Source organism: Aricia agestis, chromosome Z (genome assembly GCF_905147365.1).
Source record: "Aricia agestis chromosome Z, ilAriAges1.1, whole genome shotgun sequence".
In the NCBI taxonomy this organism is placed as follows: domain Eukaryota; kingdom Metazoa; phylum Arthropoda; class Insecta; order Lepidoptera; family Lycaenidae; genus Aricia; species Aricia agestis.
Genome location: NC_056428.1, coordinates 929,560 through 957,274, shown reverse-complemented (window position 1 = coordinate 957,274; position 27,715 = coordinate 929,560). Strand labels below are relative to the sequence as shown.

General features: G+C 39.5%; 1 protein-coding gene across 2 annotated transcripts in view; it reads left to right on the top strand.

Moving 5' to 3' along the window:
* Window positions 1–26,982, top strand: part of LOC121739351 — a 41,144-nt gene extending 14,162 nt beyond the window's left edge. For both annotated transcript variants that reach the window (XM_042131754.1, XM_042131756.1), the window contains 10 exons: window positions 3,322–3,387; window positions 3,669–3,746; window positions 7,040–7,165; window positions 7,483–7,591; window positions 19,734–19,873; window positions 20,771–20,948; window positions 21,200–21,373; window positions 24,291–24,393; window positions 24,725–24,824; window positions 26,291–26,982. In XM_042131754.1, the coding sequence (XP_041987688.1) occupies window positions 3,325–3,387; window positions 3,669–3,746; window positions 7,040–7,165; window positions 7,483–7,591; window positions 19,734–19,873; window positions 20,771–20,948; window positions 21,200–21,373; window positions 24,291–24,393; window positions 24,725–24,824; window positions 26,291–26,890 (1,671 nt within the window). In that variant the 5' untranslated portion in view covers window positions 3,322–3,324 and the 3' untranslated portion in view covers window positions 26,891–26,982. The remainder of the gene's footprint in view (window positions 1–3,321; window positions 3,388–3,668; window positions 3,747–7,039; window positions 7,166–7,482; window positions 7,592–19,733; window positions 19,874–20,770; window positions 20,949–21,199; window positions 21,374–24,290; window positions 24,394–24,724; window positions 24,825–26,290) is intronic.
* Window positions 26,983–27,715: the final 733 nt, after the last annotated feature.

Here is a 27,715-nt window from a genome sequence, read left to right as displayed (position 1 = left end):
AGGTCCAGGGTCGAGAACCATTTCATGCCACTCAAGGTATCCAGAGTGTCGTCGATTCGAGGTAATGGATAACTGTCCTTCTTGGTGACATCATTGAGACGTCTGTAGTCCACACAAAATCTTGTGCTGCTATCTTTCTTCTTCACTAATACAACCGGAGAGCACCACGGACTCGCAGATGGTTCAATAATCTTATGCCTTCTCATGTCCTCCAAAAGGTCTTCAACTTCTTTTTCCTTTGCAATGGGTATCCGTCTTGCTCGTTGACGAATTGGGTTCTCGCTTCCGGTATCTATCCTGTGCTGAACCATCGACGTTCTTCCAAGGTCGCCTTCCTGACTGGAGAAGATATTCGCGTGGCGTTGTAAAAACTTCTTAGCTTTCATGCTCTGCGAATAAGTCAGATTACTCTTGCAGTCATCGAGTAGCTCAGTCACTATTCCATAGTTGCTGGTGTTTGCTGAGTTTGAGCCTGTGATCGAACTACACTTTCTCATCCAGACAACTTCCTCGCACTTTCCAATGACGTCACCTTTGTTCAAGCAGATCTCGCGATCACCAAGATTCAAAACCCTGACCACAGCGTTACTGCTTCCACTAACAAGGGTTTTCGCCGTCATCAGTTTTTGCGCTGATGGTTTGGTAGGTGTATCTTCGATCAACACGCAACTATTTAACTTCTTCATTCCAGCTGGCGGTAGTTTCACCAGCACTCTAGCTTCCGCTCGTCCAGGTATTATGACTTTCTTTACACATTCAACTTTCCCGCAGGCGCCTCCAAGGATGAAAATTTCTTCTTCGCCACACTTGAACACTCCGTCAGCGACATTAATTCTGCAGTTGTGCTTCTTCATGAAATCCAAACCCAAGATGCAATCATCCATAATCTCAGCCACGATAACGTCATGAGGGTATGAGGATCCCCCTACATTAATCGTAACTGACATTTCTCCCAGGACGGGTATTGGCTGACCGGAGGCAGTAAGGAGCCGACAGTTAATTCTCCTCTCGTGTCTTCTTGCGGCTTTTACCAGATTTGGGTACACTATCGTTCTAGAGGCTCCTGTGTCTAGAGTCATTTTGCAATCCGTCCTGTTAATAGTCCCCTGAATCACAAGATTGTTCCCGCTGCATGCTTGGGAGATAACAGTTATCGGGGCTTCCTCCGCGTCAGCCAGTACTCGCCCCTTAGTCCTGGCTATTATTCGTTTCCCTGATCCCGGACAGGGGATGAAGCTCCTTGCTTCTTCAGCTCCTCTACTTGTTCCTCGAGCCTTTTCATCCTTGCCATCTGGGTCTCCTTCTGCGGGCAGTTAAGCTGAAGATGGCCCCTCTCACCGCACTTGTAGCACATGGCTCCAAAACTTCTCTTCGTGGGAGCCTTGACCTCCTTAACTTCCTCAGAGACCTCGTGGACCTTATGGGTCTGTCGTATGTCACGGCGAACAGCCTCGACCTCCAAAGCATGCGCCAATGCTTCTTTTAGCGAGGTGTGGTGACGTAGCCTCACTCTGACCTCTAGTTCCGTCTCTGATTCCGTCGACAAATGCTTGCACAATGTTCGTGTCGATCATCTTGGAATCGGCTCCTGGGTGTGCCTTCTTGACCAGTTTTTCTATTTCCAACGCCCATTGTTGTAGTCCTTCTCCTGGGCGTTGGACTCTGTCACGCAGTTGGGCACGGAACACGTGCTCCAGGTGTCGTATCTGGATTCAAGTGCCTCCATCAGGTCTTTAGACCCATTTCCTGTATGCGCTTCTAGGACCGACAAAGCTTGCCCTCTGAGCGCAACTGTGAGAGCGGTCAGGCATTGTTCATCATTCCATCCGTTGGCAGAAGCAACAGTCTGGAATTGCTGACGATAAGCATTCCAAGAAGTAGTGCCGTCGTATGGTGGCACTTTTACTCTTGGCCCATGTGCCACTCCAGAATTTCCACTACACGTGGCGACTCCTGTGGTTTCCAGGCGCACTACTTTTTTCTGTAGTTCAGTGAGGCCGGTTTTCACATTTTCTACATCCACTCCCAACCCGGTGACGCGTTCGTCCATTACGTCGACATCTTTACGAAGCTTTGTCACCGTGTCACTAACATCCTTTATAGCTCCAAGCGCTTTTTCTTGAAGGTCTTTTTGTTGCTCTTGTGATTCTCGAATCGCTCTGATTTCAGCCTTTTGAAACTCTTGCAAAGCGCCGAACTTGCGATCTTGTGATTCCATAATTGCCTGAATTTCAGCTCTTTGAGAATCTTGCAATCTTGCTTCGGCCACGTCCAGAGTGGGCGGAGCCTGAGGGGCGTGGCCAGTGGGCGGGTCCCGGTGGGCGTGACCTGGTGGGCGGAGCCAATGGGCGTGGCCACACCCAGAGTGGGCGGAGCCTGAGAAGCGTGGTCAGTGGTCAGGTCCCGGTGGGCGGGGCCAGTGGGCGTGACCACGCCCAAAGTGGGCGAAGCCTGAGGGACGTGGCCAGTGGGCGTGTCCCGGTGGGCGGAGCCAGTGGGCCTGGCTTCACCCAAAGTGGGCGGAGCCTGGTGGGCGTGGTCAGTGGGCGGAGCCAGGTGGGCGGGGCCAGTGAGTGGGACCTGTCCCTCAGTGGGCGGAACTTGGTCCCCAGTAGGTGTGGCCTCCGCAACTCCCCTCTCGGAGTCAATGGCAGCAGCTCGCTGCGCCCTTGTCCTGACACTTCCCTTGAAGTCCTCTCTCGGAGTCAATGGCATCTCCAAATCCCACTTCTGACACCAGTTGTTACGTGCTAGGGTTCGAGGATTTGGAGAGAAAGACCTGGTGACTCTCTTGAAGACTTTATTAACACTGCACTAAACACTAGGTCACAACACTTAGCACTAAGTCCAAACACTAATCACTAGGTCCAATCACTAAGCACTATCACTGTCCTAGGTCGTAGCCAAGTCGCAGGTTTCACTGGTTCACTCACTATTGATCACTTGTTGTCGCCTCGAAGATCGCTCAGATCGAACTGACTCGCCGGGCCTGCCTGCTGCTTTTTATATGGCGAGACGAATTTCCGAAAGTTCCCGATTTACGTAAACAAGTAAACAACCGTGGGAACTTTCTAGGAGGCTCGAGCAGGTACCACAATAAACGTAAACAACTAAACACGTAAACAAACATTGGACCTTTCTAGAAGGTTCGAGTATGTACTTGCGCACCTCATGCCATCTAGTATTGAGTAGGGGATTTATGTTACCTGTGCTCCCTCGGTAAGTTTCGCTGGTTTGTCGCTAGATGGCACCACGTGTCCGTATACCATGTACCGTAACAGTACTATTATAGTCAAATAAAACCAGTCGATTTCCTTGTAGGAGATGCCCGGCCACGATTTTAAATCGATTAAATGCGAACCAACGACGAAAGATAATATTAGCCAGGTAAATCCATTTTTTTTCACTAAGTAGATGACCCGATGAACTTTACATCACTTTACTAGTTTACTCGTAGGAGTCGTACTCGTAGGTAATAAGTATTAATTTTCTCTGGACTTCCACGAACTTCTTTCATTCTAAAAAAACGATTTGGCTAATTTTAGTCTTGAAAGGAATCTTTCAAGACCAAAATAAGCCAAATCGGTTTAGCTGTTCCCGAGTTTTAGCGAGACTTATGGTTTTTTAAAATAATTATTAATTACGTAAAAAAATAAATTTTATTTCAGCAAATCACTATGGACATTTGGTATCACGCGGAGTCGAATCTGCAGCCAGTTACCAGTCATTTGTTGCATCAGTTGCACGTAAGAAACAATATTATTGTAGTTGTGCTAGGTAACACAGGATTTTAAAATAATAATATATGTAAAATGCCGCGACCGCATGCGCGTGGCACCCGCCGCAAACCTCAAACCAGCTCTGATAGACCCACTCAAATATTATTATATAGTACGCTTCGGCCTGACTACCCAAAGCCAAAACTTTGCCTCATTTATATAGTAGGAACAGACGCTCCGATTTGGTCGGTCCGATGGTCGGCACAATTATAATACTAATAGTAGGAACAGACGCTCCGATTTGAGCTGACATTCGAACTATTCCGACATTGCTACAGACTGTCCGACGGTCGGCCTCGGGCCTTCCAACCGTCAGTTGACTTTGTTATGAAGTAGTGAGCGGACGTCTTGCCACCTGTTGCCGTCGATGAATAAACATCATGCCGCCGGTATTATCTAAAAATGCTAAAATAGCGTTGGTTGCGGCCATGTTGCGGCAACCATTTTTAGGGCTCCGTACCCAAAGAGGAAAAACGGGACCCTATTACTGAGACTTCGATGTCTGTCCGTCTGACTGTTCGTCTGTCTGTCTGTCTCCAGGCTGTAACTCAAGGACGGTAATAGCTAGAGAGTTAAAAATTTCACAGATTGTGTATATCTTTTGCCGCTATAACAACAAACACTAAAAAATAGTTATTATTTAAGGGGGGCTTCCTTACAAGTTACAAACTTACAACAAACGTGTTTTTTGGCCTTTTTTGCTCTATATCAATAATTAAGGATTTGTGTAAATTGTGTTTTTGTATGGGAGCCCCCATACAAAAACTAATTTTGCTCTATAAAGGTACGGAACCCTTAGTGCGCGAGTCCGACAAGCACTTGGTCGATTTTTTTAAACATCCAGCATAATTAGGTAAACCTGATGCCTGGCATCCCTATTTGCGTAATCTTTGTGAGCTAAGTCCCACAATCAGGGAAAGTCTTTATAAAGTTCTAATATCTTTATTATTATTTCACGTTCTGTGACCGTCACTCCATCGGCGTTCATAGTGACGTATAACTACCGGGGTTACGAATGCGACTAAGCCGATTTGGTCGGAACAAAGCTTCCAGACGTTTCAATTTGGTTAGACGGTTGGCTTGTCGGATGCGCCGGCGATCCGACCGCGTCCGACCAATATTAATAACTAGCTGTTGCCCGCGACTTCGTCCGCGTTAGCATAGTAGACCACGTCCCAAGTATAATTGTACAAAAATATTCAATGTACAGAATTGACCTTCCTACGATTTTATTATATTTTGATGTTCCGCGCGGCTTCGCCCGCGTAATTTAGGAATTTCACGCCACCGTACATTTTTCAGTAAAAAAATAGCCTATGTCCCTTCACGTGGTTCGCCTTCATGTTTGCCAAATGAAATAAAAATTGCTCCAGTAGTCCTTAAGATAATAAGCTATTTCATATAATTTCCGCCGTTTTTTCACATTTTCCTCTATTTCTTCGCTCCTATTAGTCGTAGCGTGATAAAATATACCCTATAGCCCTTTTCGATAAATGGGCTATCTAACACTGAAATAATTTTTTAAATCGGACCAGTTGTTCCTGAGATTAGCGCGTTCAAATAAGCCCTTTCAAATAATTTCCCTCGTTTTTTACACACTTCTCTCTATTTCTTAGCTCCTATTAATATTGGCGTGATAAAATATAGCCTATAGCCTTCCTCGATAAATGGGCTATCTAACACTGAAAGAATTTTTCAAATCAGACCAGTAGTTCCTGAGATTAGCGCGTTCAAACAAACAAATTCTTCCTCTTTATAATATTAAAGTATAGATTTTTCCACATTTTCCTCTATTTCTTCGCTCCTATTAGTCTTAGCGTTATAAAATATAGCCTATAGCCTTCCTCGATAAATGGGCTATCTAACACTGAAAGAAATTTTCAAATCGGACCAGTAGTTCCTGAGATTAGCGCGTTTAAACAAACAAACAAACAAACTCTTCCGCTTTATACTGTTAGTATAGATAATTATGTCGGGCCGACCGCTCTCCTCACTTTCCGATTTGGTCGTGATCGGATGGTCGGCACGGCACCCAAATTAGAGCGTCTGTTCCTAATATAAGTATAATGTTGTAGCATAGATAAATTATACATAGAGTTGCGAAGCTATATACAAATCAGCGTGTCTGCAGTTTCTAGTTCTCTTTTGATCGATAGATATCGTTGAGTGTATCAAATTAGCCTATTGAATCAAAAATTCATTAAATGAATGTGCCATCTAGTAGCCTAATTTTAAAACACGCTTGTAAACTGCAATAATCATCCAGAGATGTCTCTAATTAATTTTAATCCGAAATGACATTTATTGAAGTTTTGTTAAACTAAAGTTTTAGGCTTCTTACAGACGAACGGCACGCGTCGGCGGCAGTCGACGGCACGTGTTAACGGCAGTCGACGGCAGCCGTCGACAGTTTATGACGCTTACAGGGGGCAACTATCATGTTTCCAGAACACTTTGTTGTAAGATAAATATATGTAACAATATAACGTAACCGTAAGTACTCACTTTTCAAATAAGTATAATTTTTACTAAAAAAAGTAAAAAATAAAAATGCAAAACATTATTAAATCCGCTGTGAAATATCTATGTACTTTTTTAAGATCGCTAGTTTGACTTAAAGTAATATTGCTCATCTGTTAAACGGTGTCGCTTAGTAGAGGTGGTGGTAGGCCCCCATTTGTGACGTACCGCCTAAAGGTAAGCGTCCACAGGTCGGTATCGTAAGCAACGGACGTCTCACTTCAAATGGATAACTTTTTCACAGTACGTCCACTGTATCGGAAGCGTACGGATTACCGACTAGCCTAGTAAATGAATGCTCAAAATTGGTGTGAATGGAAAAGTCAAAAGCAGAAATTTTGACTTAGGAAATTTGTTTGGACTAATTAGGAGAGAAACATACTGTCTTGTCGGTAATCCGTACGCTTCTGATATAGTGGACGTACTGTGAAAAAAATATTCGTTCGATGCGAGACGTCCGTTGCGTACGATACCGGCCTGTGGACATTTACCTTTACGCGGTACGTCACAACTGCAAGCGTGATAAACTGTCGACGGCTGCCGTCGCCGGCCGTCGGCTGCCGCCGACGCGTGCCGCCGACACATGCCGTGAGCGCCAATAGGCTTTTTTAAAATAGCTATTTTTTTTTATAAAAATATCTATGGACGCTTCACACCACGTCAGTCTGGTCCCGTTCTAAGTCCCAAAGGACTTGTGTTACGGGTACAATATTGTGTGTTATATAATTCGTCCATGGTAGGGTACCCTGGAAGAGCTAGCGCCAGCGCCGGCGGGGCCCGCCGCGACGCCGGTGGAGGAGCACCTCCCGTCACCGACAGAGGCGTCGTTAGCGACCCTGCAGCCAGCACCCGTAGGAAATACGATGGTATGTTTATCTGGTCCAAACTTCATTATTTGTACATAAAAATAGAAGCATAATAAGGACAAAATAAACAAAGTAGTCAAATAGGCGAACTGCTTTAAGCGATTTCTTCCAGAAAACTAAACGTGTTACATGACTTAAAAAGTCATACATATTAAATCATTGGGAAGTGAAGTTTTCTGAATTACTTTATTATTTTTTAGTTACATTTTCTGAAATTATATCATTGGGAAGTTTGGGAAGTTTAGAATGATGAAAACTTAATAGCCAATGAGAATTTTAGAAAGAATTTGGTACACATGTAAACTTTTTTGTTGTAGGGTAGTTCAATAATCGACATGCACGCGAAGATGATGAGCGCGACGGAGGTGGCCGACTCCGGAGACTTCGTTCCGCTCATGCCGGTCAAGGATGAGCTATCCGAGAGTGGTAAGGAGATTTTTAACACGATTTTATTAGCTTGGGCTGTGTCATATTGTATAAGCTTGTCAAAAAAGAGTAGACCCCGAACATAAATTTGTTTTGGTTCAGCGTCTACTATTTTCTGTCAGAATGTTTGTTTGTTTGTTTGAACGCGCTAATCTCAGGAACTACTGGTCCGATTAAAAAAAATATTTCAGTGTTGACAATCCATTTATCGAGGAAGGCTATACTTACGAGGAAGGCTAGGCTATACTTTATCACGCTAAGACTAATAGGAGCGAAGAAATAGAGAAAAATGTCGAAAAAACGGGGGAAATTATTTGAAAGGGCTTATCTCACGAACTACTGGAGCAATTTTTCTGTTATGAGCTTTTGATCGAATAGGTCACTCGCTGCTTCTGAAAAAACTTTTAAACGCCAGAATTCATGGGAATTTGTATAGGTGGTTCACCTCTTATGTTCAAAATAGGTCTCAGGCTGTAGTGGTTAATAGTTTTACCTCCCCGTGGACTACTGTACCATCGGGTTTCCCCCAAGGTTCTCTGTTGGGACCCCTACTATTCAACCTATTTGTGAATGATATACACACATGTTTTCGTCACTCTAAGTTTCTTTTATACGCTGATGATATGAAGGTTTTCAAAAATATCACAACACTGACTGACTGCTACTTACTACAGGAGGACCTTAACAGGCTTGAAAAATATTGTCGAGACAATAAGTTAGACCTGAATACCAATAAATGCTATGCGATAACGTTTAGTCGGGCTGATAAGAACGTAAAGAACCTCTCCTATTCACTGCGTGAACAGTCTTTAAAGAAAGTGTCAGAGATTCGTGACCTAGGCGTCATTCACGACTCGAAACTCTCATACTCCAAGCATCTGGATCACATTATTTCGAAGGCCAACAAGTCGCTTGGGTTTGTAATCAGAATGAGCTCCCAATTCAAAAATATAAAAATCCAAAAATACTGTACTGCTCGTATGTACGTAGTGTCCTTGAATACTGCTCCCAAATTTGGAACCCTCAGTACATTACCTAGAGGGTGTAATAAGACCACTTCCGATAACTTTGGGGTATGATTATACTACATTTTCTGATTACGAATATGTATTATTTTTTTTTATTATTGTTTTATTTTTTATTCTTTATTTTTTTATAATTAAAACCCTTTAAACATGATAATAAACCACATAGAAAAATATTTTAAAATATTTTTTTTAATTTTATTATTTTTACCCCAATAAGCATTTGCAAGCGCGCGGTCAACGTACTCGTGTTCCGAGTACAAACCCGAGAACGTTGACCGCGTTAATCAGCTGTTAGCTCCGGCCTACGCACGCTAAGTCGAAAGGTCGTATGCGACGAATGACGATACACTACGAGTTACGACAGAACACACGGAAACCCTAATGTATGTGGTGTCTTTTCAATTTCAAACCCATGAAGGTCACCATGACGTGGAACTTAGAACTCTGACCTCTGACCTCACATCTAAGCTACTTGCAGTGTTAAGAGTTTAATGGTAGCTCATGTAGAAAACTGTAAGTAACTGTCTATGCATGTGTAACAACTTACGACAGTATGGCAAACCTCTAAGATTATTAGACTAGTTAAAAAGTTCATCGTAAGTAACGAAACCTATGCGGATGAACTGTTTATCCGCAATTGTCACTTATCAATCGAAATAACAGATGATACACGAAAAAACCTCATACATAAAACTGGAAATTAACTTACGTGAAACATGTTGAGTTCAAGTGTTCTTACTTCTTTATGCATTTTGAAAATAGTCCTTAACACCAAGCAATTAGACCAGTCACCACCAAGAACGTCAAAAACACTTCTCGTTAACGAAATGTATCACACCACAAAGTATTTTATTACAACTGAAATAATAATCAATTATTAACACTTTACACAATACTACCACGTTTTGATACTTGAAGTAATTGTTAAAAAATCAAACTTATCCTAACCTAACAACTCTAACAACCTATTACCTCAATGCTCAAATGGCTACTAAATTAAAAAATCTATTTTAATTTTTGAAATAATGTTCGTCGTGTATCGACTTTCGGAAGTAGTCAAAAGACACCGAACGGCGGCTTGCTTTGATCGCGGCGCCGACAAAGCGCGCCGCTCTGCAGGTGCACGACGCACATGTTGCTAATCCATTTCAAGGACAATCTAAGTGTTGTACCCTATAAATTCAATACTATTTAGTCGATATTTAAATTACCATTAAATAATAAAAATTATAACTATTATTTAGTAGATCTCATCTCATTTTTTAAATTCGATACCTACATTACCGTGATAAAGTGATTGTTATACCGTGGTACGCGTTATGCGCGTCTACGTATGCGCGTATAAGCGTCTACGTACCAATGAAAATACTTTAATAATACTTACCTAATTAATTAAATAACTTTTAATTATTGTCGCTTTTCTTAATATTGAGTAGGTATTTGTTTATTTTTAGTTTGACAGTAATCAATAGGTACTCGTATGTAAAACAATTAATACGATTTATCGATAAAAAAATTATCGATTATTTAAAATATTCACATTGCACAGGGATACATCCCTATTATTTTACAAAGTTTTTTCTTCAATTTTGTTCAGTCGGCTGTCTAACACGCGCCGTGCTGGTGTACTGACTACTGTGACGTTTTTGTTTAAGTTTTGTAATTTTACGTTTAAATCACAGACGTAAAAAAAGATGTTGTCATATTGCTTGTTTTATGTATTGTTAACTATTTTTTTATGTTTGTAATTAATAACGGGTCGTGACAAGATACGTCCGATGAATGTGCGATGCTTTAAGGAACAGGTGAACATCGTCGTCGATAGACGATAGTGCGGTTTAAACAGTGCAATAAAAATTGTTTAAAGAATTGGAATGTCTCCTGTAATTACTTTTGTTAAGTGTTGAATAACTCTGCAATCTACATCGAGTTAGATGGATCATGGAGCACAGTTCGAACTGCATTTCATAAAAGCAGACAGCTGATCACAGGTCAGTGAACTAGTTATCACGTATGTTTTCCATTGATAGGTATTGATAGGTGCAGTAGGTAACTGTGTGTGTATTTTTACAGATGTGTAAATCGGATGATGATCGGATGTGAATTATGATTTTTTTTCCTTTTTGGCCGGAAGTAAAAACTGAGTATTTTTGAGTAAAAACCTGAGAAACGGTAATTAATAAATTGTAACATTTTGTTAAGTCGTGAAAACTATTGTAATTTAATAATCATTACAATATTGGTGGTTTATTCACTACCTACGGGCTAGGGTATAGGGCACACCACGATCAGCTGTTTTGTCTTAACTCATGACTAGCGCAGAGCCGCGCGCGCGGTATTCGGCGCGGGCGGCGCGGGGTGCCGGCTCGGCCCGGGGTTTCATTCATCGGCGGCGGGCGATATTATCGCGCATTAACTGCACGCATTATACATTGCGTGTTGAAAATTTTGACTATTTTAAAAACTGGCGATTACATGAAAATTTCTTGCACCAATGGATATATCTCATGCCCTATAATAACCCCACAAAGTTATCGGAAGCGGTCTTTTGACACCCTGTATATAAACAGGCTGGAATCTATCCAAAAACGATTCGTAAGATTTTTACAGTACAAGTGCGGTACATCTGACACTGACTACGAATCGAGATGCAGAAGGTATCACATGCTACCCCTGCATCTCAGACGTCAAGTAGCTGACACTTGCACATTTCTAAATATTGCCCAAAACAAAATAGATTCCTCCCTTCTTATTTCCAAAGGTGAATGCCCAAAAATGTATGGACCAAAAACCCGGAATCGATTGAAACCATTTGTATGTAGCATAGTAGACTACTTATACTGTATCCCAAATACAATGTCCTTTTTGGATTAAACAATCACCGAGTACTTTAAAAACGATCGTAACTAATTGACTTTTCTTATAGGAATCTATGATAGTTAGGACGACGCGATGCTACACACGATAGTGTGGCGATTAGTACGTAGTAAAAACATTTCTAATACAGATGTACAGTGTTGTTTTTTTTTTTTTATGTAATTATGTATTCATGAATTTAATGTTTAAATATTTATCACTTTTTTATCTAACAGTATAGAATGTTAGTTTGGTATAGAAAATAATCTGTATACAATATGTACTTTTTTTTAGGATTATTAAGTACACGATATCGGTTGTATGATCGTTTTTTTTATAAAATAAGGGGGCAAACGAGCAAACGTGTCACCTGATGGAAATCAACTATACTGTCGCCATGGATACTCGCAACATTAGAAGAGCTGCAAGTACGTTGCCACGTCTTGCCGGCCTTTGAAGGTTTGCAGGTCGTATTGAAAATATAGTGACAGTTTATTTCAGAGTTTTACAGTGCGCAGCAGAAAGTTACGCAAAAAACGCACGGTGGAAGACTGCCACTCATCAAAGTGATGAGGATGGTATATTTTTTGCGTGGAGCGATGGCGAAAAGTTGCAAGTGGTATGATTCCGAACAAATTCTTAGAGCACTCCCCGTGATACAACCGATAGAAGATGCAGAGTGAAGCCACTTGTGATTTAGTTTATTCTTAAAATATATTATATTTGACATACTTTTTTAGGGTTCCGTACCCAAAGGGTAAAAACGTGATACTATTACTGAGACTTCGATGTCTGTCCGTCTGTCTGTCTCCAGGCTCTTACTCAAGAACCGCTATAGCTAGACTTCTGAAATCTTCACAGACTGTGTATATCTGATGCTACTGTAACAACAGATACTAAAAACTAAATAAAATTAAGATTCAAGGGAGGCTCCCATACAAAAAACGTGATTTTTTGCCCTTTTTGGCTCCTAATCTATAATGGCTGTATTATGTAGACACATGACTTTTTTTACGAAATCCTCAATTATGTGTGTACTTTAATATTTAATCGCAAAATTAAAATAAAATAAATAATTAAGGGCTCCCATACAAAAAACTATTTTTCCCTACTTTCGCTCTATAACGGTACGGAACTCTTCGTGCGCGATTCCGACTCGCACTTGGCCGATTTTTTTTCTATTTAATTGTACATTATTGTCTATCAACATCGCTTTCACGAGAAAGATCACAAAAACAAAGGAAATAACCAGTTGATCCGAAGTAGATACCGTACTGTGTATCTCAGATTTATTTTTTCAAATTATCGGTTTCGGTTATGGTTTAGAAGAAAATGAATTGCATATTTTCAATCTACTATTTATGCTCTACTTTGCTGTAAGTACATAAATTGTTTTAATCGACTATGGGTTTTTTTTGGGCATTGTCCTTAACCTCAATGTCCCTTCACGCTCACCCAGAATATGCTCCTACAACCCCTTTTATATTCCTTTCTCCCACTCAAATTATAGGAAGAATTCCTTTTTCGTTAGAACACCTGCTTGCATGAATCATGAATGACTTGAGTAAACACTACGACATTGACATTTTTAATTCATCTACTTATACTATCAGAAAGTCAATTAATAAAAATTGGTTTAAGGCTGGTCACTGATTGTTGGCTTCACTACTTTTGTATTATTGATAACGTATGATGCTTTTGTAACGTGTTTTTGTATCAATTATAAATGCTTGTCTACCTAAATGTAAAGCAAATTTGTTAATGTTTAGATTTCTAATTGTGGAAAAATGTTAATAGTGCATAGAAATTAATCAGCTTTAATTTTAATTTATGTTTTTCATTGTATTTTTTGCGTGCAAATAAAAAATAAAAATAAAATAAATTATTTGGCACAGATAAGAAGTAGACCACTTGAAGGATCATAGGCGAAGCCGCGCGGAACGTCTATACTCTATATATCTGGGGGCACGGGAGTGCCCCCGCCAAGATGAGCCAAGCGAAGCGCGCAAGGGCACTACCTACCTTTTCTCGAAACGTTTCGTCGTATTTTTGAACCCTCGTAACTTTGGTTTGAATAATGCCAGATAGTTGAAATTTTTAACATATAGTAACATGGGGGTAGTTATTAAATGCGCAAAGTTTGAATATCGTAGCTATTATACTTTAGATTTTATAGGTGTCCAAAAACCCACAATTTGGTCACCGACTCACCGATCATCAAAACTGTTAGGGTACTTCCTGAAGTCTTAGAAAGCTGATATTTGGTATGTAACATGATATTAGTACTAAAACAACAAAAAAATTATCAAACCCAACTTAACCTCTATCCGTACCATTAAAGAGCAAAATTAGGCAAAAGATTGTGTTTTTTGTATGGGAGCCCCCCTTAATTTTTTATTTTATTATAATATTATTATTAAATATTAAAGTAGACATATAACTAAGGACTTTGAGAAAAATTCAAGTACCTACCTGTTGCCATTATTGATATAGAGCAAAAAAGGTCAAAAAAATCATGTTTGTTGTATGGGAGCCTCCATTAATATTAATTTTATTTTATTTTTAGTATTTGTTGTTACAGCGGCAACAGATATATACATAATTTGTGAAAATTTCAACTCTCTAGCTATTACCGTTCTTGAGTTACAGCCTAGAGACAGACAGACAGACAGACGGATAGACGGAAAGACAACGAAGTCTTAGTAATAGGGTCCCGTTTTTACCCTTTGGGTACGTAAGTACGTAAGTTAAAAGAATAGTCGTAGTCTCATTTCTTTGCAAATATTTAATTAATAAGAATAATTTATTAATTATAATAAGTAATAATAATTAGTTAAATAGTTACTTAACTATCAATCTATTTCAAGTTTACTTAAACTTGAAACAGATTGATTAGTAATTTTAGGATAGTTAGTATAGTAGCCAGTAGGTCTTAAAATATACTTTTAATGCAAACAACATCGGTTTACGGTTAGTTAAAAACAAAAAAAAAAATTTCGAAAGTTCAACGGCTATACCCAACATCTTCGCGTTATCGATAGTGCGATGTATGTGCCCAACAGTGACATCTCTTGTCGATTAGAGTGCATTAAGAACTATATGAAACTGTTCGTGCAAGCTATATCGCGATGTAAACGACCAGCAGCGACATCTATTATCCTTCCCTTTTGATAGGAAAAAATAGCAAAAAATCACGTTTGTTGTATGAGAGCCCTCCCCGAAATATTAATTTAATTTTGTTTTTAGTATTTATTGCTATAGCGGTTACAGAAATACATAGTATTACATAAACGATGAAAATTTCAACTCTCTAGTTCTACCGTTCTTGAGATGCATCCTAGAGACAGATAGACATACAGACAGATGGACAGACGGACAGACATCGAAGTCTCAGTAATAGGGTCCCGTTTTTACCCCTTGGGTACGGAAACTGAAAGATAAGGTGAAAGTTTATAATTTATATGATAGTCGGTAAGTCACGACGGCCGTCGCTAGATGCATGAGATACATCCAAGAGACAGATAGACAGACAGACAGACAGACGGATAGCGGACAGACAATGAAGTCTAGTAATAGGGTTCCGTTTTTACCCTCTGGGTACGGAAATCTAAAAGAAGTACACAAAAAAAATATCGGCCAAGTGCGCGTCGGACTCGCGCACGAAGGGTTCCGTACTGTAAACTGTTATAGAGCGAAAGGAGGGGAAAAATTGTGTTTTTGTATGGGAGCCCCCCTTAATTATTTATTTTATTTCAATTTTATTATCTAATATTAAAGAACGTATATAATTAAGGATTTTGTGGAAATTTCTAGTGTCTCAATGTTTGGGAGTCCCCCTTAAATATTTCCTTTATTTTGTTTTCTAGTATTTGTTGTTATAGCGGCACCAGAAATACATAATTTGTGAACATTTCAGAAGTCTAGCTATAGCGGTTCTTAAGATACAGCCTGGAGACAGACAGACGGACAGACATCGAAGACTCAGTAATAGGCTCCCGTTTTTACCCTATGGACACGGAACCCTAAAAATGAACTAAAAGAAAAAACAACGTAAACCAGCTTACAAAAAGAAATGAAATCCCACCAAAAACATTTTCATGTAAAAATGTTGCCAAGATGAGAACATAATAATATTATAGTTCGTCGTGTCAAAAAGTAGTGAGATCTCATGTAGAGCCAAGTTTCTAACCTCACATACTTAGCCCTAAATCTAGAAACCTTAATTTTACACTAAAGCGCGGCAAAATATTTGATAATAATATTATTATGTGTCAGCCGCACGAGAAGAATCTAAAAACTCTACACATTAGTCAAAATCGGTGGCTTGGCCATTTTGTTTTTTGTCAGGGCTTTGAACTTAATAATATACCGTAACTAATGATAAATGGCCAGGCCACCGAAGCTGAATCTACATGAGTCATGACTCATGACTCATGTAGCTTCAGCTGTGTTAAAACTCCCTTAGCTACTTCCCTGAACAACCCTTTCTGATAATCTGCACGCAGCACGCAGATTATCAGAAAGGGTTGTTCAGGGAAGTAGCTAACGGAGTTTTAATACAGCTGAACCTACATTTTTTTCTTTTTTTCCCCACCCCACTACTCCCACACCCACCGCCCACGGCCTGCCAGCACGCAGATTATCAGAAAGGGTTGTTCAGGTAAGTAGCTAACGGAGTTTTACGAGGGCTGCTATTTATGTATCCGGAACTGGCCACTTATAAGAACAATATTTAAAAAGTAATTACAACATTTGAAAATAGAACTCTTTGGTTGAAGAATACATTTTGTTTCATGTGACTGTCAATTATTTTTCCATTGTGGCGTCATTTTGAAAATTGCGTGTCTTCATTTGCCATGGATTTAACGCGTGAACATTTTCGTGCAATGATTTACTACGATTTTCGGCGTGGGCTAAATCAACAACAGTGCTTTATTCAACTCACCGCAACTTTTGGAGATGAAGCACCATCAAAAACCACTGTTTATCACTGGTACAGTGAGTTTAATCGTGGGCGGTCTATGCTCACGGATGAAAATAAAGAAGGTCGCCCAAAAACAGCTGTTGTCCCACAAAATATAGATGCTGTGCGGGAACTAATAATGCGTGATCGTCATGTTACATATCGCGAGATAGAGGCGTCCTTAGGCATAAGTATGACGAGCATACATAAGATATTACACGAACATTTGGCTGTAAAAAAAATCTGTTCGCGTTGGATTCCGCAAAACTTGACAATCGATCAAAAACGGGCTCGTGTCGATTGGTGCAAAAAAATGATAAAAAAATACAACCGTGGTAAGTACGTCAAAAGTCGTTTATAATATCTACACAGGTGATGAATCTTGGATCTATGCATATGACCCCGAAACTAAACAACAGTCAACGGTGTCGGTGTTCCAAGATGAGCCGAAACCAACAAAAGTTACTCGTGCAAAAAGTACTTTGAAGCAAATGGTCGCCTGTTTTTTTGGAATTAATGGACATGTGGCTACAGTGCCATTAGAGAATCGTAAAACGGTTAATTCTGAATGGTATACGACCATTTGTTTACCAGAAGTCTTTGAAGAAATAAGAAAGGACAACCGACAACGCAGAATCATATTACATCACGACAATGCTAGCTGTCACACCTCAGCTGAAACAACTCAGTTTTTGGAGGGTCAAAAGATCGAATTGACTGGTCATCCGCCGTACATCCCTGATTTGGCACCTAACGATTTCTTTTTATTTCCATACGCGAAGAACAAATTACGTGGTCAACGTTTTTCGAGCCGCGAAGAGGCTGTTGATGCGTTCAAAATGCACGTTTTGGAGATACCTCAATCAGAATGGAAAAAGTGCTATGAAAATTGGTTCCAGCGTATGCAAAAGTGTGTCGATCATCGCGGCGAATATTTTGAAAAGCAATAAAACCATATTAAATGATATATGTTTGTTTCTTTTTTTAATTCCGGATACATAAATAGCAGCCCTCGTAACACAGGTGAAGCTACATGTAACATGACTGATTTGGTCGTCAGCTCTCCGTCGATACTACTGATAGATACATTACTACTCAATAGTCAATACTCATAGATCTAAACCCCCCCCCCCCCCCCCCCCCCCCCCGCGAGCGCAGCCCCGCCTTGGTAGCGCCCATTTCGAAACGGGCGCAAATCGCAATATTTTAATTTCGCCATAACTTCTAAACCAAACGTCCAATTTTAATCATTCAAAGACAAATATTGTCCACATGAACTGTACTTTGAGATGAAACAATTTATTTTGATAAGGATTATTATCATGAGTAAAATAAATGCATTTAAATGTAGTCCAAAAAAATAAAGATTTTTAAATAAAAATATGGTTGTTGCGCCTCACTTGACATAGATAGGTAGAGTGTGTCGCGGACATTTTTGTAGATATTTATAAGATCTACATTTACTTAGAACATTGTATGGTTCTATCTTTTATGGTTTGGGCAGCGTACGCAAAATAAGTAAATTTTCTGGTTGTTTCCGAAAAACTGAAATATCTTACGGAACCCTATATTTTCCAAAATAAAAAGTAGCCTATGTTACTCTTAAATAATGTAGCTTTCGAATGGTGAAAGAATTTTTAAAATCGGTCCAGTACTTTTTGAGCCTATTCGTTATAATTAAACAAACAAACAAACAAACAAAGTTTACCTCTTTATAATATTAGTATAGATTAAGTTTGCTTGCTGGAGATATGAAAAGTGAAACAACCACCGTAGCTGCTTTATTAATAAAGCAGGTAGGTACTTTAATTTTTCACACAATCCTTAGTTTTATGTGTGCTTTAATATTTAATAATAATATTAATGTTAAATAAAAAATAAGAGCGGCTCCCATACAAAAAACACAAATTTTGGCCTAATTTTGCTCTATAATGGTACGGAACCCTTAGTGCGCGAGTCCGACTCGCACTTGGCCGATTTTTATAGTAAAACTGTGGCACCAAAAACGTATTATAATACAACCACCCGTGGCTACTGCTATTCAGCGACTAAGTTATCTCTCCATATAAAATAGCTTGTCAAAAAGAGTAAACTTTATTAATAATAATTCGAGATGAAAATGTGCAAGCTGCTAATATTTATGAAAATCAAATAAGCGTACGTCTTACACAGACAAATTGGTCCATAAAGAATAGCCTATACTATATAATCCTTTACGTAATACATTCCCCCGCTTTTTCCACATTTTCCTCTATTTCTTAGCTCCTATTAGTCTAAGCGTGATAATAATATATAAAATGGGTTGTCTAACACTGAAATAATTGTTAAAATTGGACCAGCAGTTCTTGAGATTAGAGCGTTCAAACAAACTCTTCCGCTTTATAATATTATATGATGAGATTAGTTAGGGTCTAATCACACGAACACTTATTCAGCTTTGTTCAGTTTTAATACGATACACTGCTACTTTGATAATATTAGAAATGAAATTAGAAAATACAATACAACAAAGTTTTCGTTAGAAGCTTATCTTCAGTTTTGTTTTAAATTTTTCGTAGTGCTAACTGGTAAAAATAAATGAATTATAGATAGGTACTGCTACTTCACGTTATCTACGTATGAAATCGTTGTTAATTTATTACGCCTATCTAAATAACGGAGAGGAAGTCTCAGTATTTAGATAGGCATATCTTTAATACAAATATGTAGCGTTTGCATTATTCAATTTAATATTTTTGTCCTTATGGTCGACATTATCTGAATCTGGAAACATTTCATCGATAATAGAAAAGACAGTTGTACATCACTAGTATTAGTTCCAAATACTCCCACTACTGCTATCAGCGCCAATATGGCGACATGATGGGGACGTTTCAAACGTCATTTTTACGTCAAATTTAGTTCCTCACCCTAATAATGGGGGAGCTGATTCCGCTTCAAATAGGCACAAAAAATAGCTGTCATTTCAAAGGGTATCATCAGTCCAGCGTACTTGTATAATGGAGGTCAGTGGGCCGAGGCATTACAAACAGCATTACATATACATTAGAACTCTTTTGGGTACATAGACTATAGAGTACGTAAGATCTTATTTTAAAATGGGAGAGATTGGCAATTGGCAAACGACAAAATGGAGCCTCCGCCGGTCTGCACATTTTCCACCTGATCCTCCACCTCAAAACTACGCAAAAGCAGCTTGACTGTGTCGCAGGCCGCTTGCCGAGTACTTTTACAAATATATACTATTAATCTGTGGTACTTTTGTAACCTAGCTCTAAGCTGGATGCGTTTTCAGAACAGCAACAGAGCAGCGACGACACCAGCGACTCCGCCCCGGAGCAGGCGGTGGGCCGCGGAAGCCCCAAGGCGTGGTCGCCGCAGGACATGGACAGCGCGCTCGACGCGCTCCGGACACACAACATGACTCTCACTAAGGTGGGCAGTGGGCACTCTACTGTACTGGCTCGTTCTGCTGTCTGCATAATAAGTAACAAAATATGTATTGTACTGGATAAATGCAGGTACGTGGGTTTAAACTTTAAAGAGGCCCCAGAGGGCTAGGGGTTCTATACAATAGGTAACTTTGCTAAGAAGGTAAGCGGTTTTGTGCTGGATGGATAATCTTAGTTTGAAATTGTGAAGGACTTAATTTACCGCTTATGTATGTATATAAATATATTTGTAGTATGTATACTATATATCTAGGGGCTAAGGCGGTTGCTAAGCATTTGTGAGGACTATGCTATAAGACATGGTCTTAAGTATAATGTAGCTAAGACGCAAATGATGGTATTTCAGGCTGGAAAGGGCCCGCAGAGGGTCCAATCGGTTAGCTTAGACGGACAAGAGGTAGAAAGGGTCGAGCAATTCAGGTACCTGGGGCACATCTTAACCGAGGATCTCTCAGATAATGAAAATGTAGTGCACAAAAGACGGGCACTAGCTGTACGGTGCAACATGCTTGCACGGCGTTTTGCGCGCTGTAGAGTTGAGGCAAAGCTGACGCTCTTTAGAGCATACTGTCAATGCTTCTATACGTGTCAGCTTTGGCTCAACTGCTCCAAAGCACGAGAAGCAGTATCCGAGTTCAGTACAATAATACATATATATATATATATATATATATATATATATATATATATATATATATATATATATATATATATATATATATATATATATATATATATATATATATATATATATATATATATATATATATATATATATATATATATATATATATATATATATAATCGCTTCATCGGCAAAAAGTCTGAATTATAATTTTTGCAAGTTGAAACTCTACATTTATCTTAACCATAATTTCAGGCATCAGCAACGTTCGGCATTCCGTCCACAACGCTATGGCAGCGCGCGCACCGCCTTGGCATAGACACGCCGAAGAAAGATGGCGCCTCCAAATCCTGGAGCGAAGATGACCTGAAGGGGGCGTTGGACGCGCTGCGCGCCGGCATCATTTCCGCTAACAAAGCTAGCAAAGCTTATGGTAAGTTTACCAATTGCAATACTAAAGCGCTTTATGCGTTTGCGATCATAATTGCGTTAGCGCTTTATCATATTTACGTTAGCGCTTTATTCCTTTGCTTTATTCACGTTCCAATAATTAAGAACTAACTTTGCAGAAAAGGCACGTTGTCTCGTTGGTAAGTCACAAAAATGTCAATATTAAACTTTTTGCCTAGGCTCTAATCTCCTTAGGATATGCCCCTATTCCGATTCTGGTGTTACAACTTACAGGCATCCCCAGCAGCACTCTGTACAAGATAGCGCGGCGCGAGGGCATCCGTCTGGCGGCGCCGTTCAACGCCGCGCCCACCGCGTGGCGGCGCGCCGATCTCGCACGCGCGCTCGCCGCCGTGCGGGCGGGCGCCGCCGTGCAACGTGCCGCGTCGCACTATGGGATACCCACAGGTAAAATATTAAAATAATTGGGTTCTTTTTAGGGTTCCGTACCCAAAGGGTAAAACGGGACCCTATTACTGAGACTTCGATGTCTGTCCGTCTGTCTCCAGGCTGTAACTCAAGAACTGTAATAGCTAGAGAGTTGAAATTTTCACAGATTAAAACACATTTTTGCTCTATAACTCATTTTTGCTCTATAACAGTCCGACTCGCACTTGGCCGATTATTTACTTATTAAAAAAATATCCATACTTACTAATATTATAAATACGAAAGTGTGTCTGTCTGTTACCTCTTCACGCCCAAACTGCTGAACCGATTTTGCTGTGTGGGATGGTCCTTGTTATAGCTTGTCAAAAAAGAGTAGACCAGTTTGAAATCACATAAAAAATATGAAAACCTTAAAAGTGTGCAAATGTTAAGCGTTCTCTGTGGAAATACAAAGAAAAATAAAATAATTGGCCAAGTGCGAGTCGGACTCGCGCGAGAAGGTTTCCTTACCATTATAGAGCAAAATCAGGCCAAAAATTGTGTTTTATGTATGGGAGCCCCCCTTAATTTTTTATTTTATTTTAATATTAGGTTTAATAATAATAAGAAGGTAATATTAGATACCTACTTATTTTTATTAAACTAATACTAGAGGACGCCCGCAACTCCGTTGCGCCAAAATTCGTTTATCGCGCGGGAACCGTACATTTTTCCGGGGCGAAAACTATCCTATGTCCTTTCTCGGGACTCAAAGTATCTCCATGCTAAATTTCAGCAAAATCAGTTCGGCGGTTCGAGCGTGAAGAGTTCACAGACAGACAGACAGACAGACACACTTTCGCATTTATAATATTAGTATGGATTAAAGTACACATATAAGTAAGAATTTTGAGAAAAAATCAAGTACCTACCTGTTGCCGTTATTGATATTAAAGAGCAAAAAAAGCCAAAAATCGCCTGTGTTCTATGGGAGACCCCCTTAAATATTAATTTTATTTTGTTTTTAGTATTTGTTGTTATAGCGGCGACATATTATATATTTCAACTCTCTAGCTATTACCGTTCTTGAGTTACAGCCTGGATACAGACACACAGACATTTATATAGGGTTCCGTTTTTATCCTTTGCGTACGGAACCCTAAAAACCACCTTTTGAGCGTGATTAGGTTTAAGAAATTTTGTACCATACTGCATCTACTCTTTCTTGACAGACTCTATATACTTATAGTCTTTTATTTATTTATGGGAACAAATGAAAATAATGAATTTTACATTAATGTGGTCTAAAGTTAGATGTTGAACATCTAACTTTGGTTATGGTTTTTAGCACGGAGTTTTTACTTCTATACGTGGGAGAGCCATGCTTCGGCACGAATGGGCCGGCTCGACCGGAGAAATACCACCTTCTCACAGAAAACCGGCGTGAAACAGCGCTTGCGTTGTGTTTCGCCGAGTGAGTGAGTTTACCGGAGGCCCAATCCCCTACCCTATTCCCTTCTCTACCGTCCCCTATTCCCTTCCCTTCCCTACCCTCCCCTATTACCCTATTCCCTCTTAAAAGGCCGGCAACGCACTTGCAGCTCTTCTGATGCTGCGAGTGTCCATGGGCGACGGAAGTTGCTTTCCATCAGGTGACCCGTTAGCTTGTTTGCCCCCTTATTTAATAAAAATAAAAAAAATACTTTTAAAACCAATTAGTTAAGGTCACCAGTTCACCACACAGCACACTAATCCCTACCCACAGAGGTATATAATAAAGTACTCTGTGCCACAGAGTTAATACAATTTTGTATAAGCTCCGTGTCCCTACCATAAAATTAGATTTTTTACGTTGCCATCACATATTTTAGAAAAACAGATTTCGTCCTAAAACGCTCTTTATTAAAATCTAAAATATTATCTAAACCTGACTATAAAATGTATCTTAACATTTTATAGTCAGGCTTAGATAATATTTTAGACTTTGATGTAAAGGTAGAATCAGAATACTTTAAAATAAAATATTGTATTCATGTGATTTATGATAAATTTTTTTAAATAGTTTTAAATATTACTAGATTTGATTACTTACGAATCATTTTTAGGGTTCCGTATCCATTGGGTAAAAACGGGACCCTATAAACATTTTGACTTCGTTGTCTGTCCGTCCGTCTTTTTGTTTATCTCCAGCATCGATCTCCGGGCTGTAACCGCTAGGTATAGATATACTTTTGAAATTTTTACAGATTGTGTATTTATGTTGCCCGTATAGAAAGTATGGAATGCCCTCTTAAAATATATGATTAATATTTAAGAGCGCTTCGCGCTTAGCGCTTTCCGCTATTTCACAAAATAGCGGAAATTACACAATCTGTGAAAATTTCAGAAGCCTAGCTATAGCGGTTCTTGAGATACAGCCTGGAGACATACAGACGCCAGACGGACAGACGACGAAGTCTTAGTAGATACTAGGTAATAGGGTCCCGTTTTTACCCTTTGGGTACGGAACCCTAAAAAATTAAATAATTAGATTTTTTTATTATACTTACTGCATAATATTCTATACAGTACATAAACAATTAATATTATTTTGGAATAAATATTACTGTTGCAGTATGTACTGGACCATTGCTGCGTCTGCGAAAAAAAATGAAATGCATTCTATTTTTAAAACACTTGAATTTTTCACAAAGTCTTTAGTTATATTGTGTTGTTTAATATTAAAATAAAATAAAAAATTAAGGGGGGGGCTCCCATACAATAAACACAATTGTAGGCCTAATTTTGCTCTATAATGGTACGATACCGGTATAGGTTCGTGCGCGAGTCCGACTCGCACTTGGCCGAATATCTTTGTTTATATTTTTAATTAATTGCGTTTTGGTTTGACAACGACGATACAATACAATATTTAAATCTAACAATAAAACTAATTTCGTACGTTAACATTTTTCAGGGACTCTATATGGACGTTGCAAGCGAGAGGGAATAGAGCTGTCTCGCTCTAACCCGACGCCGTGGTCGGAAGGTGCTATGGAGGAGGCGTTGGAAGCTGTCAGGTGCGTGCTACTAAAATCTCGCCTCACATGAGATATTTCCATTTTCCTAGTTTGACAATTTAATGTCAATATCGGGTTCGAAATGCCGAATCCAACATTTCCATAAAAGTGTAGACTGTAGATTAATAGCCCAAATGCTCTAGTAGTAACTTGATGAATCCATTCAGGTAAAGGATAAAAATGTTTGTTTGTTCTGAAAGTCAAATTCGTTTTTCCACCATTTTAACTATAATATTCTTTTTTTTTTAAAGGGTTTTCTGAAGGATATGTGTACCAGAGTAATATGCGACCTTTTTATCAGAGTTATATAAATACTTTTTAAATTTTTCAGGGTGGGTCAGATGTCGATCAACCAGGCGGCCATCCACTTCAATCTGCCGTACTCGTCGCTGTACGGTCGCTTCAAGCGCTGCAAGATTCAGCCGCCGCAGGTGACTAAAGCGCTTTATTCAACATCCATCTTGACGTACTATGAGAGAAGTTGATTTCTAGGCAGATGGGGGACCTACGTAGTTTGGTCGCGTTACGTCAAACCCAGCCGACAGAACACAATTAACATTGAATTGACAATATGATCCGACCAACTCATCACCCGTGCCCAGTGCATGGCAATCAGTTTACGTTATAACTGTTCACATCTTTCGCCTTAACTCTGACGCTGGCAACTCCTAAATGGAGAGGCTTACGCCAAAAGAAGAAGAAGAAGAAGACGTTGATCTTTCAACTGCCTAGGAATCAATTTCCTCGATGGTACGTCCCGTCAATGTCACGCTCACGATGCACGACGCAAACGCACGACCTGACGTGCGACAATAATTATTATTATTTTCTGACGTACGTGATAGTACGGCGGGAACCCTAGAACAATATATTTTTTTATTACTATCGAGCTTTGTGAGTAGCTTCATTTTGATAAGACGAACAACATTTTTATTTGCGAAAATTTTCGAAAGCGGAGCTAACAGAGATAGAAAGGATTTCATACTATGAATTGATGGTCCTAAAATATGGACTTTTTTATTTGTATAATTATATGACTATTAATCTATCAAATATCAATATACAAAAAATCAGCTCGTTAGGGTTCCGTTATAGAGTTCTGTAATCAACAAAACTTGGTTGACTACTGAACCCTAAAACGGAACCCTAACAAGCTGATTTTTTGTATATTGATAGTTATTTAATTTAAGAGTAACATTGTCCTACAAATAGAACAATCCATATTTTAGGACCATCAAGTCAAAGTAAGAAATCCTTTCTATTTCTGTTAGCTAACATTTTCAAGATTTTTCGCAAATAAAAATGTTGTTCGTCTTATTAAAATGAAGTTACTCACAAAAAATTAGCTTGATATTAATGAAAAAAAATGTTCTAGGGCTCCCGTACTATCAAGCTTGTCCACTTTTTGCGTCGTGCATCGTGCTATTCGTGCCCTGTGGCCATTTTGTGCTTATTTTCATACAAGTGGTGTGCGTTTACTTTCTTGCATATTTCTATTTGTCGATTATTTCGAAGCACATTATGATACAGGAAAGAAAGTCAATTAGTTCATGATATCGATTAACTATAGTTCAAGTGATGAGAATCCACGAGAGAAACACACGTAAAAAGCTATGCAATTTTTATAGCCAAATTAATAATTGATGTCACATTTTTAGCACTTGCCTTTTATAGCACGAATAAGGAATTAATATAAAAACATTACACGCTTTTGACGCTTATAGACCGATATAAGGCTCTCTCCAGTCATAGTACCTCAATGCAGAGATATAATAAAATTGTTGCCATATTTAAACATTTAACGTCAAAAATGAGACTACGACGATACTAGCGCCCTCATGTTTTGTAAACTCTAAGTCAAGGTGTACTTATTTTTTCAATAACATTTTCATTTCAGGGCATCCAATCTTCAAGTCACATGGAGTTCTCTGAACAGATGGATCATCAGTTCTCTCCGGACATGATATCCGGTTTGGACGACATACATCGGACATATACCCTGGCGGATATCCTAGACGTACAGTCGTGCACACAAGAGTCAAACGATGAGTACACTGTACAGCCGCGAACACAAGCGGAACATTCGCAGATTGTATCGTATGTACAGACGCGATCACCGGACGCCATAGATAAAAGGCAGGTCCAACACCAACAAGAGGTACAGTCGAACACTGAGCTGCAATCTGCACACGCACCTGTACAATCACGACCACAAGCGGAGCTAGGATCGTATGTACAGACGCGTACACTCGAATCCATAGATATGCGAGACGTTCGGCGAGAGCTTCAGTCGAGCGAAGGGCGTCTACAAACTGCGCAGGCGCCTTTACAGTCGCGACCACTAGTGTCTTCACTGGGTAACTCGTACGTACAGTCCATTGATAAGCGACACGACGAGCAGGTACAGTCGGGTGCAGAAGTGCGAGCGTTTAGCGGCGTGCATCAAGCACTGTACGCGCTCGAGCCGTGCGGCCCCGCCTACTGCGTCGCCAGCTGAGGCCCCGCCCCCGGGGACACGCCCCCGTGACGTCAACCCTTGAGGTTCAACAGCTAAGTGACTCTACAGTCTACACTGACTCTACTATATAAAACATCAGTAGCTGTAGCACGGCGACCAGCGGAAATACGAAAGTATGGACAAACTGTGGAAATAAACCTAAGGTGCCGTTCCGATCTTTTTTCGTTCCGAAAAATTCAATAAAAATGCCACTTTATGACAGACTATAGTCAAAAACTGTGGAGATAAACTTAAGGTGCCGTTCCGATCTTTATTAGTTCCTAATAATTCAATTAAAAAGCCACTTTATGACAGACTATAGTTCTAAAAATTCAAATAATATCCTACATTATGACATATACTACAGTGCGTCATAAAGTGGCATTTTAATTGAATTTTTCGGAACGAAAAAAGATCGGAACGGCACCTTAAGTTTATTTCCACAGTTTGTCCATACTTTCGCATTTCCGCTGGTCGCCGTGCTAACGCTACTGGTGTGGCCATCTAAAGTAGCTAGCTTTCCATTTGTGTAAAAGTCTCGACATATTTAGTAAATTGCGGTCGCAGTGGACGTAGAATGTTGTAAATGATTGCCGCTTGTCAAATTCTCTGTATCTGAGATTGACTTAAAAGATAGTACATGTTTGCTATTAACACAGGACAATGAAATCGCTATCTTATGTATCTATAGATCACCTTCATTTACCAACTTGTCAAACTTTATTGCCTCGCTCGATATTGTTTTGCACTCGTTGTCGTCTTTTAAAAGTATTGCTATTATTGGCGATATTAATATTGACATTAGCCATTTACCACTAAGCACAC